Source organism: Scardinius erythrophthalmus, assembly GCF_964197995.2.
Source record: "Scardinius erythrophthalmus genome assembly, chromosome: 14".
NCBI lineage: Eukaryota > Metazoa > Chordata > Actinopteri > Cypriniformes > Leuciscidae > Scardinius > Scardinius erythrophthalmus.
This window is the reverse complement of record NC_138234.1, coordinates 32,976,569-32,996,995: the sequence shown is the minus strand read 5'-3', so window position 1 is coordinate 32,996,995 and position 20,427 is coordinate 32,976,569. Positions and strand designations below refer to the sequence as shown.

The 20,427-nt window shown below is 43.0% G+C and overlaps 3 protein-coding genes across 9 annotated transcripts in view; all 3 read left to right on the top strand.

The window, feature by feature from the left end:
* The window catches only part of LOC308702217 (uncharacterized protein), a gene marked incomplete at its 3' end in the record, with an annotated part of 28,974 nt that extends 17,933 nt beyond the window's left edge, over positions 1-11,041 (top strand). The window contains exons 9-18 of the mRNA XM_081384884.1: positions 4,230-4,345; positions 5,680-6,273; positions 6,698-6,793; positions 6,894-7,127; positions 7,356-7,515; positions 7,587-7,590; positions 8,027-8,334; positions 8,438-8,722; positions 10,178-10,285; positions 10,518-11,041. Of these exons, the coding sequence (XP_081241010.1) occupies positions 4,230-4,345; positions 5,680-6,273; positions 6,698-6,793; positions 6,894-7,127; positions 7,356-7,515; positions 7,587-7,590; positions 8,027-8,334; positions 8,438-8,722; positions 10,178-10,285; positions 10,518-11,041 (2,429 nt within the window). The remainder of the gene's footprint in view (positions 1-4,229; positions 4,346-5,679; positions 6,274-6,697; positions 6,794-6,893; positions 7,128-7,355; positions 7,516-7,586; positions 7,591-8,026; positions 8,335-8,437; positions 8,723-10,177; positions 10,286-10,517) is intronic.
* A 2,520-nt stretch (positions 11,042-13,561) lies between these two features.
* On the top strand, positions 13,562-18,061 carry terf2ip (telomeric repeat binding factor 2, interacting protein). 2 transcript variants are annotated; one of them, XM_081384201.1, is made up of 4 exons: positions 13,562-13,626; positions 14,247-15,162; positions 15,254-15,375; positions 16,868-18,061. In XM_081384201.1, exons 2-4 carry the CDS (start codon positions 14,259-14,261, stop codon positions 17,432-17,434), a joined length of 1,593 nt encoding a protein of 530 aa, XP_081240327.1. In that variant the 5' UTR covers positions 13,562-13,626; positions 14,247-14,258; the 3' UTR covers positions 17,435-18,061. The 2 variants fall into 2 exon arrangements, with proteins under 2 accessions (XP_081240327.1, XP_081240328.1); XM_081384202.1 differs by having other exon boundaries at positions 13,624-13,671.
* Positions 18,062-19,119: 1,058 nt separating this feature from the next.
* The window catches only part of rnf123 (ring finger protein 123), a 148,579-nt gene continuing 147,271 nt past the window's right edge, over positions 19,120-20,427 (top strand). For 3 of the 6 annotated variants that reach the window (XM_081384937.1, XM_081384938.1, XM_081384933.1), the window contains exons 1-3: positions 19,120-19,247; positions 19,938-20,040; positions 20,116-20,203. In XM_081384937.1, coding sequence (XP_081241063.1) covers positions 19,962-20,040; positions 20,116-20,203 — 167 coding nt within the window. In that variant the 5' untranslated portion in view covers positions 19,120-19,247; positions 19,938-19,961. The remainder of the gene's footprint in view (positions 19,248-19,937; positions 20,041-20,115; positions 20,204-20,427) is intronic. The other 3 variants (XM_081384934.1, XM_081384935.1, XM_081384936.1) reach the window with 3 other exon arrangements.

Sequence of the window (20,427 nt, the reverse complement as noted above, 5' to 3'; positions counted from 1 at the left end):
GCGTACAACAACAATCAAGGTCGTCTACGCTCCCGCCGTATGTCACAACTCACTCGCCACCTCCTCATATGGAGTCAGAAGCATCTGAGGTCGCTTCAAGCCATTTATATCCCGGGAGACCTGAACCAGGCGGCCGACGAGCTGTCTCGGCTTCGGCCTCTCGCTGGAGAATGGAGACTCCATCCCCAGTCGGTCCAGCTGATTTGGGATTAGTTCGGGGACGCACAGGTAGACCTGTTTGCCTCCCACGACTCGTCCCATTGCGACTTGTATTATTCCCTGACCGAGGGCACGCTCGGCATGGATGCACTGGCACACAGCTGGCCGCGGGGCCTACGCAAGTATGCGTTTCCCCCAGTGAGCCTTCTTGCGCAGACTTTGCGCAAGATCAGGGAGGACGAGGAGCAGGTCATTTTGGTTGCCCCGTATTGGCACAACCGGACCTGGTTCTCCGAACTAGTACTCCTCGCGACAGCACCTCCCTGGCCAATCCCTCTGAGGAAGGACCTCCTTTCTCAGGGACGGGGCACCCTTTGGCACCCTCGCCCCGATCTTTGGAACCTCCACGTGTGGCTCCTGGATGGGACGAGGCAGGTTTGAGTACCCTACCACCAGCGGTGGTGGCTACCATCACTTCCGCTACAGCATCGTCCACGAGACATGCCTACGCGTTGAAGTGGAACCTCCTCTGGAACGTCAACTGGTGTTCTTCTAAAAAACATCAAGAACCCACGAAATGCCCGATCAGTGTCGTGCTTTCCTTCCTGCAAGAAGGGTTGGAGCGAAGGCTGTCTCCCTCCACCCTGAAAGTGTATGTTGCCGCCATTGCTGCACATCACGAAGCAGTTGATGGTAAGTCTCTGGGAAAGCACGACCTAATCATCAGGTTCCTGAGGGGAGCGAGGAGACTGAATCCTCCTCGTCCTCCCCTCGTGCCCTCTTGGGACCTCTCAGTGGTTTTAACTGCCCTGCAGAGTGCTCCCTTTGAGCCTCTGCAATCAGTGGAGCTTAAGTTCCTGTCAATGAAGACAGCGCTCCTGGTTGCATTGGCCTCCATCAAGAGGGTAGGGGACCTGCAGGCATTTTCGGTTGACGAAGCGTGCCTGGAATTCGGGCCGGCTAACTCTCACGTGATCCTGAGACCCCGGCCTGGATATGTGCCCAAGGTTCCTACCACCCCCTTTCGAGACCAGGTAGTGAACCTGCAAGCGCTGCCCTTGGAGGAGGTAGACCCAGCCTTGGCACTGCTCTGTCCAGTACGCGCCCTCCGTGCTTATGTAGACAGAACGCGGTGTTTCAGGACCTAAGACCAGCTCTTTGTCTGTTATGGTGGGAAGCTGAAGGGAAAGGCTCTCTCCAAGCAAAGGTTGTCTCACTGGATAGTGGACACCATTGCTTTGGCATACCAGCAGCAAGATCGACCATGCCCCCTTGGTGTGACGGCCCACTCCACCCGGAGTGTGGCATCCTCTTGGGCTCTAGCGCATGGCGCCTCGCTAACAGACATTTGCAGAGCTGCAGGCTGGGCGACACCTAACACATTCGCGAGATTCTATAATCTCCGAGTAGAGCCAGTTTCTTCTCATGTACTCGCTTCAACTAGCCGGTACTAGATTCTGCTCAGGTGTCTTCGCTTGCTCGCCATTCCTCTCCACGGACGGGATACGTGCGATTATTTTCCTCAGGTGAGCCTAATAAGCCCTGAGTCTCCTCCAGCACTGTCAATGTCAACGCCAGAGTTATGCCTAAGACCGGCAGCTTTCGCGCTTGACTAGGTGCCTCCATGTGCACGGTTCCCCCTCTGGGCGACCCCCACATGTGTATTTCCACTGTAAGCCTCTCTGAGCATGTGTCTTTCTCTTGGCAAGCCACCTTGCCACCCCTGGGGTTGAAATATTCCACCTGCGGCTGGACACCCCAGTGATTCTCCATATGCAGCCCCCCGGGGTCATATGTGTATTCCAAGTCCCCCCCTTCGGGCAGGGCATGATTGCATATTTCCGCTGAGATATGTTTCCCAGTGTACCTTGGTATTCCTGCGTTAAGTAGGACTCCTTCGTCCGTGCTAGTCTCACGACAGGGAGCTCAGACTTACGCAGGGCACTGGAAGACAGCCGAGGTGGCGTGATTAGACTGGGGACCCCATTCGTCGTCATCCGACGTAACTCGGAGTGACCACGAAAGGGAACGTCTCGGTTACGGATGTAACCTTCGTTCCCTGAGTAGGGGACGTTACGTCTCCCTGCCACTTCCGCTGTACCGCTGGGAACGCCTGAGTTCAGTCTCGGCTCCTCAGCGAAGACATATCTGCATGTTGCCAGCGTACTTCCTTATATACCCCCGGCATGGGGCGGAGATACGCTATGCAAATTCCGCAGACCCATGGCATTTCATTGCCATTGGCTTGTTTTATATACTCAAAGGTGATAGGCTTTCTAAGCGAAACCCCATTCGTCGTCATCCGACGTAACGTCTCCGTTCCCTACTCAGGGAACGAGGGTTACATACGTAACCGAGACATTCTTCAAGCCTTAGGGGTATTTCCATAATAGTACAGATTCAGTTGCAGGAAACAGAAATGTTTATTTTGCTCTCAATGAGCCCAGAAAAATAAGCAGAAACACTCAAAGAAAAGAGAAAGTCCAAATCATCGTCCATGGGGTCAAGAGAGCACTTCACAGCAAAGACTGATCCAAGTGTCACCAGTGATGCAGTGTTAATTATCTCTGATATAAGAAACCAAATATATTACTACTACAGTCGTCTGGGGGATTTTATATCGGTTGTAACACTTTCCCTATGTGATGCAAAATAGCATGGGAGTCAGTCTCAACCAAAATGCATGAATGAATGTGTGGGTGTGTCAGCTAACAGCTACTCAGAGAGAGGCCACTCACCTGCTTTTTGATCCAACCTCACTCTGGCCCGGCGACGTGCAGCGTGGATGTCCCGCAGTCTCGGTCCAGCCCCAGCGTGGATAACGAGTGGGAGGAGAAACACCACAATGAAAGCGGAGCACATGGCGAGCTGTCAAAACAGTGCTTGTGTGCTCAAAAGACAAAAAAGCACAGCAGATCAGACGTCATGACAGCAAACCCCCCCACCCCCCCACCCCCCACACACACAAAAAATGCATACCACAAACCTACTGCAAACACACTGTGTTGACGATCAGCCACCGCTTGGGTCCGTCTGGAGCCAAGCCCTCCTCAGCCCTCATCCAGGTGCTACAACATCGACGGACAAAGGCCAAGGCAGACTGGACCGTGATTCTGTGCAGGGAAAAGAGGTGTTTGATTACCCACCGAACATTTAAAAGGAGACATACCCATAGACACTACCTGCAGGGAGTTGTGGGAATATTCCACCCACGAAAGCTGCTGACTCCAGGAGCACAGACTATGTGACGCCAGGCAGCAGAGAGCTCACTCAAGATCCTGGTTGGCTCGCTCGGCCTACCTGTTGGTCTGAGGATGAAAACCTCAGGGACTCGATGAGGCCCCGATCTGTCTACAGAACTCTTTCATAAAACCGGGAGACAAATTGGGGTCCTCTGTCAGAGACCACGTCCACCGGAAGATCATGGATCCACGTGGTCCACCACTACCTTTGCTGTCTCGTTGGTGGAGGGGAGCTTGGGTAAGGGAATAAAATGGGCCGCCTTGGAGAAGCCGTCCACCACCGTCAAAATCATGGTGTACCTATCAACAAAATCAAGAGCCAGGTGTGACCAAGGACGAGAGCGAATGGGCGAAGGCTGCAACAGACCAACAGGAGACCAGTTAGACGTCTTATTTTGAGCGCATATCGAGCAAGCTAACACAAGCTGCCAGACATCTTGGGCCATGGATGGCCACGAAAACCTCCAAACCCCCAGATGACAGGCTACTCTGGACACATGCCCCCACCTCAGGACCTCAGGACACAGAGCAGCCAGCACAAACAACCGACCCTTTCGGATACTCCCTCGGGACCCCCCCCCCCAACCCCCACACCCCCCACACCCCCACACCAGCCGCTCGACATCCCAGGAAAGGGACCCCACCACCACCTCCCTGGAGAGAATGGTTTCGGGGGCCGTCTCCCCCCCAGGATCCTTGAACAGACGAGACAGTGTGTCAGGCTTAAGATTTTTGGAGCTCAACCAATACGAGAGGGAGTAGTTAAACTGCCCAAAGAAGAATGCAAAGTGGGCCTGGCGAACATTTAACCTCTTGTGGTCCGTCCAGACCAAGAAGGGCTGCGCTGCTCCCTCCAACCAGTGACGCCATTAACCCAGAGCCAGCCTGACTGCCAGCAGCTCCCTGTTACTTATGTCATAATCTCTCTCAATGGGGCTCAGACGGTGAGAGAAGGCACAAGGGTGCACCTTCCCATCTCTGGGGAACCGCTGGGACAGGACCGTGCCTCCCCCGTCATCATGGCATCCACCTAAACAATGAATTCCTGTTCAGAATCTGGAAGACAAAGAACAGGAAAAGAGATGAAACGGGACTTAAGACAGTTAAAAGCCTCCTGAGTCTAAGAATTCCATCTGAAAGGTACCTTAGGAGAGGTGAGTGCTGTTAAGTGTGTAGCAAACAGGCTAAAGTTCCAGATGAAACGCCTGTAGAAGTTAGCGAACCCCAGAAACCACTGCAGCGCCTTCCGGAGAGTCAGGGGTTGGCCATTCAGCCTTACCTTAGCAGGATCGGCTTTGATCGTTGGGGTGTTGAAGGCTGTCTTCCACTCATCCCCCTCACGTATCCAGATCAAATGGCAGGCATTACGGAGGTCTAGCTTGGTAAAGACACTGGCTCCCTGTAGCAACTCAAAAGCTGATGACATCAGAGGTGGAGGATACCTGTTTCTCACGGTGATGTCATTTAGACCCCGGTAGTCAATGCGGGGTCGCAGGGAGCCATCCTTCTTAACGACAAAGAACCCAGCCCCAGCGGGCGAGGAAGAGGGACGGATGAGGCCGGGATTTAAGGATTCCTGAATATACTTGTCCATGACCTCTCTCTCAGGACCACATAAGGAATACAGACGACCCTTGGGCAAAGAAATTCCTGGGAGGAGATTGATGGATAATCAAGGATAACAAGTGGGAGGGGAAACACCACAATGATAGCAGAGCACATGGTGAGCTGTTAAAACAAAACCCATGTGCTCAAAAGACAACAAGGCACGCAGACATGGAGACAAAAGACAAAAAATAACAAAAAACACAGCAGATCAGACCTAAGTAATAGCATAGGCCTATTTATAATGCAATGTTAATCGACAGCCTTTGTCACTATTTAGAATACTATAAAATAATATACTGTCTGTCTCATTCTGTCATATCTATGATACATCCGCTCACAAAAGAATGTTATTTCAAACACTCGACTGATGTTATGAAGTAAGTTTGTAGTAAAAACATGTTATTACATGTCTTTTGTTAGGCAACAGGTTTATGAACGCTTCACATTACAAGTTTGGACAGATGTTTGACACATGTTGCTTTTTCAAATTAACGCTATAAGTGACTGAAACTTGCAATGATTTCAGAGATGGAGCAGCATTTACTACTGATCACAGAGCTGCTCGTCACTAACATACTTTGCATACATTTATTTGAGCAGGAATGAGGAAGCTACTTAACAGACACACCTGTTTTACACACGTCACTCAAACATAGAAGCAGGAAACTAGTTCAGGGAAACAGAAACTAAAATGGCAGAGGCCAGATTTTCTCAGGATAAGTTCATGTGTCCAGTGTGTCTGGATCTCCTGAAGGATCCAGTGACCATCAACTGTGGACACAGTTACTGTAAGATCTGCATTACATGCTGCTGGGATCAGGAGGATGAGAAGAGAGTCTACAGCTGCCCTCAGTGCAGACAGACCTTCAGTCCAAGACCTGCTTTAGGTAAAAACACCATTCTGGCTGAACTGGTGGAGAAACTGGAGAAGACTAAACTTCCTGCTGACTGTTACGCTGGAGCCGGAGATGTGGAGTGTGACGTCTGTACTGGAAGAAAATACAAAGCCGTCAAGTCCTGTCTGGTGTGTCAGGAATCTTACTGTCAAACTCATTTTGACCCTCATGAGGAATATCACTCACGTAAGCCACACAAAGTGATTGATGTCACTGGACGACTGCAGGACATGATCTGCCGTAAACATGATAAAGAGCTAGAAATGTACGGTATCACTGATCAACAATACATTTGTGTGCTGTGTAAGGAGTATGAACATAAAAAACACAAAACTGTATCAGCTGCAGCACAGAGGACTGAGAAAAAGGTATGAACTTAAAGAGATTGTTTGAGCAAAAGTGAAAATTCTCTCTTCATTTACTCACCGTCATACCGATCTAAAACGGTTTGACTTTCTTTCTTCTGTGGAATTTAAAATATGATATTTTGAAGAACGTCTCATCTATTTTAGTCTTAACACATTCACAGCTCTAACCTCACAAGGAGACAAAAAGAATCTAAACCTTCAGTGGTTTAAAAAATAAGTCAGTTTAATTGTACTGAATGTGCACTTGTAGTGTTCTTCAAATCTCAGATCTTTAAAAAATGGGACTTGCCGATAATATAATGTTAATTACAATAAAGGCCACTTACGAGTAAAAGTAAATAAAATAATGCTGACACTTTGGCTTCATATTTGTTCATAACCTTTAGTCTTATGTGACATTTCCTGTTGCTGGTTTGTCCTCCAGAAGCAGATAGAGGAGACTCAGATAAAGCTCCGCCAGAGAATCCAGCAGAGAGAGAAAGATCTTCAGCAGATGAGAGAGGCTGTGGCATCTCATAAGGTGAGTCTGGAGAACAAGAGTAGTTTGTGAAGCCTCAGTTAGGACTCTCCTCCTACAGTTCCGCTGAACTCACTGTGTGATTGTGATGTGTGTGTAACAGCGCTCTGCACAGACAGCAGTGGAGGACAGTGAGAGGATCTTTACTGAGCTCATCCGCTCCATTGAGAGAAGCCGCTCTGAGGCGACGCAGTGGATCAGAGATCAGGAAAAGGATGCAGTGAGTCGAGCTGAAGGACGACTGGAGCGACTGGAGCAGGAGATCAATGATCTGAGGAGGAGAGACGCTGAGCTGGAGCAACTTTCACACACACAAGATCACATCCATTTCCTCCAGGTAACAGAGATCTAGAAGAACAGGATCATAGTGGACTAACTTTAACCATATTTCAAAGATGATTGAATTTAAAGATGTAATTAAATCCTACTTAAGTGACTGAAAAACACTCTGAAAGTTTTAATGTAAATCTAAATTATAATACATTCATATAATTGCAAAATAAGTCTCCGAAAACATTATTCAATCTACATTGGGCTGATGAGTTTTGGTTTCTGTTTTCTGTAGAGTTTACAGTTTCTCTCAGCACCTCCTGAATCTACAGATGTAAATGACGTTTTCTTCAGTTCTCTCTCTTCTTTTGATGGAGTGAGAGAATCTGTCAGTCAGCTGAAAGTCAAACTGGAGGATTTCTGCAAAGAGGAGCTCAAGAAGATCTCTGATAGAGGTAAAGTCCTGGGCCTCGTTTATAAACACGTGCGTAGAATGATCCTAAATGTGAATGTTCGACAATTTAAGGAATGTTAGTATAATTTATAAAACATCCATATGGACAATCATTTTTCATAATGTTCGTAAATGCATCACAGTTCTGTCACAGTGTCTGGTTGGTGTTTCACTGGGTAACCACTAGAGGTCCTCTTCCCCCACGGTGTCATTCACTCATACTACATTTCCCATCATCCTGTTCTGTCACTCATTGATCATTGCACACAGCTGTTTCCCGTCACTTTGTTAGTATCTGTGTGTATATAAAGCCTGTTTGTTTCTGTATTTGTCACGGAGTCCTTGTTTTATGTCAATGCACTTCCAGAGGTCTGTTTGTTCCCGTTTCTTGTTTCTTGTTTCTTGGATTGCTTTTATTGTTTTGACCCTTGCCTGGACTGGATACGATTGTGGATTACCCAATAAATCACACTGCACTTGGATCTATCTTTCTCGTGTGTGTGTCGTGACAGAAGGACTCCGGCCCAAGAAAGATCCAGCAGTATGGGTTCCCGTATCCATCCTCCCACTACGAAGAGGGAGAGGAGACAGCAGAGGCAAGAACCGTCATCCGGTGAGTCAGAACCTCGAATGACGCTGTTTGAGTGCTTCGCGCTGTGGGCTTGGAAGACTGAGGAGACCATGGCGATCAACTCCCCTGAGCCCTCTTCCAGCAGCACAGCAAACACCTGGTCAGCCAACACCCCCCTCCGTGAACAATCTTTTGAGAGAACCCATCTTGCCAGGTTCCGTGGGACCCGTGGAGGCCGCAGGGGACGAGGTGGTCGAGATGAATCCCGACACCATTCTCCACTCTGGCCCCTCTTCGACCCTGGGCCGGTGATGTCCAGCCCAGAGCTCCTTCCGCCGTTGATTCCGTTCAGCCCAGAACCAGCACCTCACCATCGAAAACGGCAGAGGAGGAGGAAGACTTCCTGCTGCTGTCCCGGTGGCCGTGCCCGTGCAGCCCGCTGTCGTCCCAGAGGCCGTCCCCGAACGGCCCACTGTCATCCTGGAGGTCGTGCCCATGCAGCCCACTATCAGTCCTGCCACGGCCAAGAGGGCTGTCTTCCTGTTTTACGCATTGGCCTTGCTGCATGCTTGGAGGAAGCATGTCGCTCCGAAGGCCATGCCCGAGCAACCTGCTGACGTCTGCCGATCCAGAGACGGTTCACATCACGTCTGCTGATCCAGAGACGGTTCACGTCACGTCTGCTGATCCAGAGACGGTTCACGTCACGTCTGCCGATCCAGAGACTGTTCACGTTCACGTCACGTCTGCTGATCCAGAGACTGTTCACGTCACGTCTGCTGATCCAGAGACTGTTCACGTCACGTCTGCTGATCCAGAGACTGTTCACGTCACGTCTGCTGATCCAGAGGCTGTTCACATCACGTCTGTCAAGAGACTGTTCACTTCACGTCTGTCGAGCCAGAGACTGTTCACTTCACGTCTGTCGAGCCAGTGTCTCCGGACAAGATGGCCGCCGCGAGCCAGTGTCTTCGGACAAGATGGCCGCCGCCAAGCCTGTGTCTCCGGACAAGATGGCCGCCGCCGAGCCAGTGTCTCCGGACAAGATGGCCGCCGCCGAGCCGGTGTCTGTTCCTGAGCCGGTGCCTGTTCCTGAGCCGGTGCCTGTTCCGGAGCCGGTGCATGTTCCTGAGTCGTTGCCTGTTCCTGAGCCGGTGCCTGAGCCGATGCCTGTTCCTGAGCCGATGCCTGTTCCTGTTCCTGAGCCGGTGCCTGTTCCGTGGCCGCCCAAGGGGTCGTCTCCGCCGTGGCTGCATGCAAGACCTGCTCCACCCTGGCCGCCCGAGGGGAAGTCTCCGCCCTGGCCGCCGGAGGGAAAGTCTCCGCCCTGGCTGCCCGAGGGAAAGTCTCCGCCCTGGCCGCCCGATGGGTCGTCTGCTACACCCTGGCCGCCCGAGGGGAAGTCTCCGCCCTGGCCACCCGAGGGAAAGTCTCCACCCTGGCCGCCCGATGGGTCGTCTGCTTCGCCCTGGCCGCCCGATGGGTCGTCTGCCTCTAACCACTAGAGGTCCTCTTCCCCCACGGCGTCATACACTCATACTTCATTTCCCATCATCCTGTTCTGTCACTCATTGATCATTGCACAGCTGTTTCCCCGTCACCTTGTTAGTATCTGTGTGTATATACCCTGTTTGTTTCAGTATTTGTCACGGAGTCCTTGTTTTATGTCAATGCACTTCCAGAGGTCTGTTTGTTCCCTGTTCTTGTTTTGTTTCTTGTTTCTTGGATTGCTTTTATGGTTTTGACCCTTGCCTGGACTGGATACGATTGTGGATTACTCAATAAATCACACTGCACTTGGATCTGTCTTTCTCGTGTGTGTATGTCGTGACAAGTTCAGCTAAAATTCAAGTCCATAGTGAACAAGTGCATCAACTTCACCTACGGAGCGGCCACAAAAATCCCTGGCTGGTTCAGAGGTTTGGCACTCATCATCATGGACAAGCATATTTATATATATATATATATATATATTGATTTAGGATCAAATCATATGTGTTTTATAAACGAGGCCCCTGGAGATTAATTTGCTCTCAGAAATGAGTCCAACATCGTCTAATATCATGAAGAACATCACATTAGAAATGTGTAGAGATGGATGAATTTTATCTTTTCATTTCTCTTCACACTGTTCATGTCTGTTTATTTCCAGTCACATTCACCAACATTAATCCCAAAACCAGGAACGACTTCCTACAATGTAAGTGACTAAGAAAACTAGCAGACAAAATCACTGAGTGTGTTCATGTTCTTCCTGTAGAAGCTAAAAGAAATCATGATTTATGAGTTTAATAATAGATAATTTAAACGAATATCAGCTGTACTGAGACACTGTGCTGATACACTGAATATTAAGTTATGAAGAGTTCAGATACATTAAAGGATCAGACAGATTCATAATTCCTGATTCTGATGTGTTTTCTCTTCATCAGATTCCCGTCAGCTCACTCTGGATCTGAACACAGTGCATAAACACCTCAGTCTGTCTGAGAGGAACAGAGTGATTACTTGCACTATCACAGAGCAGCCGTATCCTGATCATCCCGACAGATTTGATTTTTGGGAGCAGGTGTTGTGTAGAGAGAGTGTGAGTGGACGCTGTTACTGGGAGATTGAGTGGAGTGGGAATAATGGTGTGTGTATATCAGTGTCATATAAGAGCATCAGCAGACAGGGAGAGAGTTATGAGTGTTTATTTGGATATAATGGTCAGTCCTGGAGTTTGTACTGCTCTTCCTCCAGTTACTCATTCAGACATAATAAGATGGAGACTAAACTTCCTGTAAAGTCCATCAGCCGTAGAATAGGAGTGTATGTGGATCACAGTGCAGGAACTCTCTCTTTCTACAGCGTCTCAGACACAATGAGCCTCATCCACACAGTCCAGACCACATTCACTCAGCCACTCTATCCTGGGTTTAGTGTTTGTTCTGGATCATCAGTGAAACTGTGTTGATGCATCAGAATAGACTGTAGAGAGATTTTACCTGTAATATTTTGAGCTGCTTGATAAATCAGCAACAGTGAGATGTTGTAGAGTTTCTTATTTTCTCTTCATCATATTATTATTACGGCTGAACTTCTGTCACTGAAATGATATAAGAACAAATGTGTATAATAAATCCTCATAGACAATAAGATGTGTGTGTCTCTCTGTGTGTGTGTTTGTCCCTCTCGTGTTTCACATTAGTTTTTTATTATATATTTTTTTCTTTTTTTCTATTTACAGAAGTTTTTAACAGTCAGATGAATGTACTGAGTAAATGCTATACAGTGCATCCGGAAAGTATTCACAGCGTTTCACTTTTTCCACATTTGGTTATGTTACAGCCATATTCCAGAATTGAGTAAATTAATTATTTTCCTCAAAATTCTACGAACAAAGTTTGTTTGAAATCTTAAAAATGAAATCTTTGAAATCTTTTTATCTTAAAAAAAAGAAAAGAAAATATCACATGCACATACTGTATTCAAGCACCAATTTATCTATCTATCTATCTATCTATCTATCTATCTATCTATCTATCTATATATATGTATAAATATATATATATATATATATATATATATATATATATATATATATATATATATATGCATAAATATATATATATATATTAGGGGTGTGCAAAGCAGCCGGTATTTGTATCTGTATTTGTATTTGTTGAGAGGGGAAAAGTATTTGTATTTGTATTTGTATTCAAGTAAAATTCAAAATAGGTGTAAAACTTCTAATTTAGGCGTTACACTTCTAATTTACGTTATAGTGTAAGTATTCTTTAATTATATCCATTATAATAATTATGGATATGCAATATTGGTTGATGTTTTTCCATAAATCCAGCAATGAACATGTAACAAGGAACGTCATTGAAAAGAAAATAACATAACAGCCATTACCTACGTTAACGTTACTCTGTCAACAACCTATTGTCTAAATTACCGAGCTAACAGAGTAGTGTTGTCACGGTACCAAAATTTCAGTATTCGGTACCAATACCAGTGAAAATCCACGGTTCTCTGTAACAATTTCGGTACCAAAGCTTAATTTAGATTAAATTTACATATATTAAAGTGTATATCACGGTTACAAAGATGGAAACTGTAGTATTAAAAACACTTTACAATAATATTCCATTTGTTAGATAACATTAGATAAAATGACCTAACAATAAACAATAGTTAGGCTATATACTGTCGGAATTATTCTCCTTGGGGTTCATTTAAAAATACATTTTTTAAAATCAAAAGTTAACATTATTTATGTTAACATTATTTAATGCACAATGAATGAAGTGAACAAACATGACCAATCAAGTATTTGTATTAAATAACATTCACAAACATTAATTAATGTTGTAAAAATATTGTTCACTCAATGTGTTGATGTTAGATAACGCATTAAGTAACGTTAATGAATGGTATCTTATTGTAGTGTTACCAAACAGGAGATAAAACATGTTTTATTTGACTTGACTGTACTTTTATTTAATCCAAAACTGCATTCATATTTAATTTTAAAAGATATAAAATATGAAAAGATAGTTATCCAGCCAAGAATAAGCCTAGAACTGCTTTTCTGACGGCTTTTTATTTCATTTTTCATCTCCATAAATATATCTAAAGCTAATGCAAGGGCTAGAAATCAATTAATTCTTTGCTGATACTTTCTAGCGCAGTTCGCACCGTTTTCTCCTTTCCACAAGCGCTTGCCCTTCCGTGGCGTCTGTCGTTGCTATGCAGCGCGCCGCTCGCTTCTATTATAAGGGCGCTTGCCGCGCGCCTACATTTGAAATCTGCACGCGCAAAAAACGCGCTATGTGAACTACCCCTTATGACAACGTGACATTAGCCTAATCCAAAATATTTCAGCCACCACATCAGCAGCACCGCCGGTCGCCATGTCTCATGAGGAAACGCAGCTTTTTGATATAAAGTTTTTCTTGTTCCCGAATACAAATATTTTTAAAAGTATTTGTTCAAAATAAGTATTCGTAAAAAACACATTATTTGTGCTTTCCGAATACCGTATTCGGGTTCGGCTCCACCCCTAATATATATATATATATATATATATATATATATATATATATATATATATATATATATATATATATATATATAAACTAACGTTACAAATAGCCTACATGTTTGGGAACATTCCCAGAACGTTCTGGGAACCTAAATGTGTTAGCTGGGAACTAACAACAACAACAACAACAACAACAACAACAACAACAACAACAAAATAAAATAATATATATATTTGTTAGGGTTTATACATTTCGCTTGATAAAAAAATCGTTTTAATTTGAGCAACTTTACTTTCACTTTTCTTGTTTTCCCGCGTTGAGACCCATTGAACATTTCCTTATCCGTCTTTTTCCATAATTAAAGTCCCAGCGCGCGCTCTCGTGCAAAGAGTCTCTCATCGCGGGCGATAGAGCCATGACTCTTATTTTGAAATATGTTTTTCACATGTCTGAGTCTCTCGAGCTCAGTGTTTGTCTGGACTCACTCCTGTAACACTGCGAAACACAGGTAGTTTATATTTTCTTTCACATCAATGTTTTGGTCTCTCGACAGGTAGTGGGTTCATACTAGTCTTTTTGTATTGATGCAAAGCAGAATAGCAGGGAAAGCCTGCGACGTGCAAGTATTTCAAGTATTAACGTTACTCATGGTAACGTTAGGAGGTCTGCGAGTGTAAATAAACTATCTTACACTAAGTTATGGTTATGAATATTAGGTTTTACTTAATTGAAAATATATGCGCTTTTAAAACAGCGTTGATGCCAGAGAGTCAAGATAAACGAGTCAAAGATTGAATTCTGTAATGCATAAAATATAAAACTGTTTGCAAATGAAAAGAAGAAACGTGTGTGTGTGTGTGTGTGTGTGTGTGTGTGTGTGTGTGTGTGTTAACATATAAAACCAAGTTGCATTTGCAGACGAATGCTTCTAGGTCTTTTGTCAGATATAATTGTACTTTATTGTACAGTTCATCACATTGACTTTGTACATGACCCACCACAATATGTCAAACAGAAATTTGTACAATACTATACTCCTAATTTTAAATAATATATATTGTTTTATTATTTAAAACCAAATTAACCATTTTAATGTGAAAACAATTAACTTTCACATTTAATCCTCAGGTAAACTTCACAATGTCAAAGCCAGGAGAGGAGAAGGTCTCTGAAATATCTCCCGTCTTATTCCTGGAATCAAGTGGACATTCAATGCGCTTCTATGTGAGACCCGGTCCAACTAAAACACAGCTTTACCCTCTGATATCTAACGGAGGAGGCATTTTGTGTCGGAATCAAGAGCCCGGAGTCATTTTGCTGGTCGATCCGGGCGACGTGACCAGTGCGATGGCGAGCACTGGACAAACGTACATCTCTACGAAATTCATCCGAGATTGTGCAGAGCAGAACCAGCAGTTGGATCGGGATGACTATGTGATCAGCGTGGGACCGTCTGTCCAGACGAGGATGGCTGCCCGTCATCAGGGCACTGGACGGCTGGGTTACTCACTTGAAGACGACGCCGCTATTGTGAAGTTCATGGAAAAGCGACAGCATGAAGCCAAAGGAAACCTGGTTTGGAAAGAAATGGAGAAGCGGCATGTGACCAACCACAGCTGGCAGTCCATGAAGGATCGGTTTCTAAAGCACCTTCAGCATAAGCTCACGGTGAAAAGCCCAAAGAAAAGTCCCTCTAAAAGAAAAGCTCTTTTTTTTACTCAAAGCCCCTTATCGAAGAAGAAAGTGACTCAGACCTCAGAACCCGAGGCTGATACTGATACCTTACGAAAGTCACCTCAAAAGTCCAATGCTGTGTCGGATTCATCTGAAACGCAAATCTCCACAGAGTGTCCAACTGTTAGGACCATCCCTCCTCCTTCTCCTGAGAGAGCCAGTTCTCCTCCAGAGGCGGCCAGCGAGTCTCCACATGACCGTCAGGATGAGTCCCGTGTCCCGGTCCAAGAACAAGAAACTCCAGGGCCTGAAATTTCCAAAAGTCCTAGATTAGACGAAGATCGTGATGGACAAGAAGACATTCCAGAAGGTAGCATGTTCATTACTTGGTTTTATTTATTTGCCGTGTTGTTCCACAACAAGCTTTGTCCATTAAACTTCTTCATTTTACTTTACATTAGGATCAAGTGAACATCCATCTCTCAACAAAACAAAACAAACAACCTGCAAAACCTCCACAGCTGATTCTAAGAAACTTGGGATTCTTGCAAAAGCTGCAAGAGAATTTGAGGACTCGGATGTGGTAAGATTGAACAATATAAACCCTGACTAGATGAAGCTGATGGATCACTGACATGAAGCTCCTTCATTGTGCAGATATATTATTTAAAAATGATATTAAAATTGGATTCGCCTATAATGAATGAATTTAGGTAGTTTGACATAGGATTTTATCATGATATCTTATATACAGTATTGGGCAAAAGTGATGTCCAGAGGTTTTAAATGATCATACATGTTGGATTAAATCATAAAAATATGAGGAAAATATGAGTTTTAAATATGAGGGAAGAACAAAACACTAAACTTGGTTATGGTATTTATCTGACAAAATAATTTGGCAAAAACTGCAAGCTACAGGTTTTACTATGTGAATAATAATAAAAAATGCATTAAAAAAAACAAAGCTCACAGGAAAAAGCAAACATTTTTGTTTTTGTTTTTTGCATACACAATTTCTTTGTGTGACAGCTTGGGCAAAAATTATATTGCGTTATCATAAATAAAACATTTGACTCCAAGCGACTGTGCAATGTGCTTACAAAATCTCTAATAATTATTACTAATCTTAACAATATTGGAATAAATTTTTAAAATGTCAAAAGTTCCCGGACCAGAAATCACTTTTGGAGACTACTTAGTGCTGTCAAATCGATTCCAACAGAAACAATTATATAATATATGTGTGTGTGTGTATGTGTATTTACTGTATATACAGTATATATATATATATATATATATATATATATATATATATATATATATATATATATATATATAAGCATTTATATTATGAATACATTTATTTTTATTTTTTTTACAAAATCAGAAATATTATATATATATATATATATATATATATATATATATATATATATATATATATATATATATATATATCACCAAAGTAATGTAATGTTACCAACAAAGTCATATGGTGCAACCAACATGCAGGGAAAAAATAATAAAAGGGGTAATTATATTATATAGAGAGGATACCTGCAGACCCCTTGTGAATATTTGTCTAGTTTCTAACAATATTAGAGAATTTGAGCTTTTTATTAGTCAAAGTTCAAGCTGTAAAATGTCATGTGGTACAACCTCCCTCTACTCAAAAAGTAATTGATCCCTCAAGATATTTATGAAATAATTCCTGCTAAATGTAAAGAATTATATTTTTAAAACTCTTTTGAAAGTAATGGTTAAGATTTGTAAACTCGCATGTACTTAAAGTATAAAAAAATTACTTATTTTGGTGTATGCACCACATGACATGAAACTGAATATTTTCTTGAAAATAGTGTGAAAGTGTTTAAAAACCATATGAAACCAACTTGAATTGGTTTCAGCAATTTCTTAGATCTTTACACGTTTTAAACTAGATTTTTAAAAGAGGTTTCCATTACTTTATTATGGAGTTTGTTTTTTACTTGTCCATAATACATTTGTAAAATGATAGTTTTCCAGCGTTTCAGCTTACACAAATCTGTAATGACTTGAATGTATTTGCGCAGATGGATGAAAGTGAAGAAGGCGAAGACCCATGCGAAGTCCCGATCATCGAGCCCTCAGACGCGCAAGAAAGTTCAGCGTCGCCTGCAACATTTGCCAGGGAACCAGAAAGCCAAGCTGAGCACCCCGAGGAAGCCCGACAGGATTCAGCAACACCTGAGGAAGAAGAGCGTCCAGAACCCAGTTCCACAGCGTTCAACGCACACGCATTCATGTTCGACTCCGAGTCACGGGAACCCAACCACAGCCAGGCCAGAGGAACGCCAGAGGACACTCTCTCCAGGCTCCTGGTGGACGTCAGGGAACAGGTCAAGACCTTGATGAGAGAGAGCAAGAAAGACCTGGTTGAGGTGACCAAGGCGCTGCTGAAAGCCAGTGGTGACCTTGCACGTGCTCGGGTGTATCTGACCGACGGGTACGAGCAGGAGATTCACGGGCCGCTCTGGACTCATCTGGATGACGAGGTCCTCCTGTTGGCTGATTCATATGAACTTGAGCAGCTTCAGTCGAAATTCGGCGAGGAGGAAGTGAGCAGGAGAAGAGTCTTCCTCACGGCTGGCAAAAACTGAGAGGATTTGCTGTTGCTTGGTTTAGCAATATCGCTCAGTTTTATATTCTCAGTTTGGTACAAGTTCAGTTTTATGTTGAAAAGTTCATATGAGAATTTTTGCTGATAATTACTTTGTTATATATGTAAATTAAAGTATTTTCCTAACTGATTGTGCATAATTGTGTTAAATGCAATGTTATCCAACAAGTTTAAAACACATTTACATACATACTTATACTTCTACGTCTGTGGATCTTATATTAAATTAATTGTAATCTAAACAAATCTAAACCTAAAATATAATAGTTTTTTTGGATTATTGAAAAGATGTCGCAGCCTAGTTTTGGGCAAAAGTGTCGTCGCTAGAGGGATTTTAGGGGCCCCTGGCTCTCGATGGGCCCCGCGATTTTGACAGAGGGTAAAACCAAATTCAGTTGTATGTTTTGCACAAGGGTGATACATTTTCGCAATGGGTTCAAGTTGGCCACATGAAGTTGTCGGGTTTACCAACAGAACGCTGCTTGGTTTGAAAGTGACTTCAGTGTGAGAGGTGCCTCATGCATTGATAATAGACATTTAAATTTCCATGTGACTGCACCTTTATTAGGCTTCAGTTAAAACACTTTAAAATAAAAAGTGGGCGGTTATCAGCTTGTATTTTGTCGCTAACTTGTCAGATACGCTACTCCTTAAAGTCATAATTAGCTTAAAATGTAATTCCTGAGGTGTAAATTGATCGAAACGCGGCTCGAGGCTGTTGATATGGTCACGTGACATCTGTTACTTTTCTCAGCGCTGCTCACGATGGATCAATCACAGTCCTTTGTGATTATTGGGAAGCGATTTCATATTTAATCAGTGGCAGAGCGGAACAAATGTTCATGTGTAGCATTATGTCAGATACAGACGAATAGTAGTATTTAACCCGACGTTGTAAGCACACAAATGTTTCCAGATAAGACAAATTGTTTTGAGGATTCGGCTTTTTTTTTTTGCGCTCAAGCGTCCCCTGCAGGAATGAACGGGGAAAAAAAGTTATTAGTCAACAACATTTGCCGCCCAGTGGTCTTTTTATGGATTTGATGATTCGCTTTCATTCATGTCTACGTATTTTGTCCTAAAACGCGCTCTATAGCAGTGAATCGTATTGCGTTAAAGGAATTGGGCGGCACATTTACGTGCTAATAATCGCTTACCAAAAGACACTCAGTTTAATTCCTGCAGGGGGCTCTACATGGCTCACAATGCACATTCCCACATTTAATCATATTCAAATCTCTGGATTTATTTTGTGTTATAGGAGGATTTTGTATACTAAATTGTATAGTTTTAATCTGTTGATTTCAAAGAGCGACACTTGACGTCTAAATAAAATCCATCAACTCAATCGCTAAATGATGATGTAAACATTTATAAACGTCTCTGATTGGTCCATCCAGAACAGCACTGAGTAACGTTACAAAAAGCACGTGTCATCAAACTACTTATAACCGCAGCCCGGAAAATAATTTACATATAAATAACGACATTTTGAAACATCAATAGACACTGAATTGAAAATATAACGAGAAAAGATAAAATAAGAAAAACTATTATTTAAACCCTTCGTATCTGACCAATGAGAGACAAGGTTTGGGCCACAAGCCCCGCCCACTTTATCACACCGTTCTTTCTGAGTGCCATCCCTCTGCTTATTGTATTTCTATGGTTAAAGGCAGCGACTGTAGACACATTTAAAGCGGAGAGTCTAATAACAAAATCTGCTGATCATAAATAAACACAACACACCAAGTCAGTGAGTACTGCAGGAGAAATTAAAGAAACCATAAGCGGTAATGTCGCTTTATTTGTGTATATCATATTTTACGTATTATCATAGCAGCTCTGGCTGTCATATGTGTTCGACACGGAGGCTGAAACACATTAAATATTGTTTTTATTGCACATATGTTGGGCATTTTAGACCCCCGACAGTCCTTAAATCATATTTATATTGGTTATAAACATATACACGATGTTGTCCATGCCATAAAGCCGTTATGTTAGCAAAATAGTGGCTAAAGAGAGAGAGTGTGTGTTTATATTGTGCAATTTTTGTGTGTTTGCTAAAACAACAGCATGTAAACATTGAATCTGCAGGATATTTTGGGTGTTTAAATGTAGTTTAAGCCTGTTGTCAAAATAATGTCTAGTTTACACTGCATTGTATCTATGTTGTTATTACTATACAGGAACACTGATTCTGCTAAAATATAAACAATAATCTATCAAAAATGAAGGCCTACCATACATATTTTTGACTATGTTGTTTTGATTTGGACATATACTACGGTAGTGTCATGTAAATATCATGTAGCATAAGCATGTATAACCATAGCACCTTATCTGATAAGTCACTGTACCATGGTACTTCTGCTGTACTGTAGTATATATATATATATATATATATATATATATATATGAAATAATATGAAATGAGGTTTGTTTTTGTATGCAGTAACTGGTCTGTGTTTGTTTGTCAGATCAGTGATCTGTCTAGAGGCAGAATGAGCTCAAAGGGTGGCACTGCCCTATCCCGACGCAACTATCGCCTGGCATCCGACACAGACAAACCCAAAGTCACAGGTATTTCCCTTGTAAATAAGTTAAACAAGAAGATGCTCTTCATGTAGATGTGTTAATTATGTGTATTTTCCTCAGGGATTGTCAATGAGAAGTTATTGAGCGACTATCTGCACCATGTGTTTCCCGCCTCCAGTAAGCAGGGACCAGCATCAGCCGTGTACAGGTTAGTTCATTGACAAAGGGTTTTGGGACTTTTACCTTGAACTATATATATAGTTGAACTATATATAATTTTTATTTAATGAATTAAAAATTGTGTATATATACATAAGTATTCAGTAATGTAATCCAAGCACCACAATATGAAAGTAATGTAATCTGATTACTTTTGGATTCCTTCAAGGTCACATATGTAAATAATTAAAGTCAAGTAAAAGGCAATATTTT

Excerpts from the sequence above, each read along its gene's own strand:
- terf2ip (XM_081384201.1), top strand. The coding sequence starts at position 14,259 with ATGTCAAAGCCAGGAGAGGAGAAGGTCTCTGAAATATCTCCCGTCTTA. Across the intron at positions 15,163-15,253 it reads ACAAGAAGACATTCCAGAAG|GATCAAGTGAACATCCATCT; the intron begins GTAGCATGTTCA and ends ACTTTACATTAG. Across the intron at positions 15,376-16,867 it reads AATTTGAGGACTCGGATGTG|ATGGATGAAAGTGAAGAAGG; the intron begins GTAAGATTGAAC and ends GTATTTGCGCAG.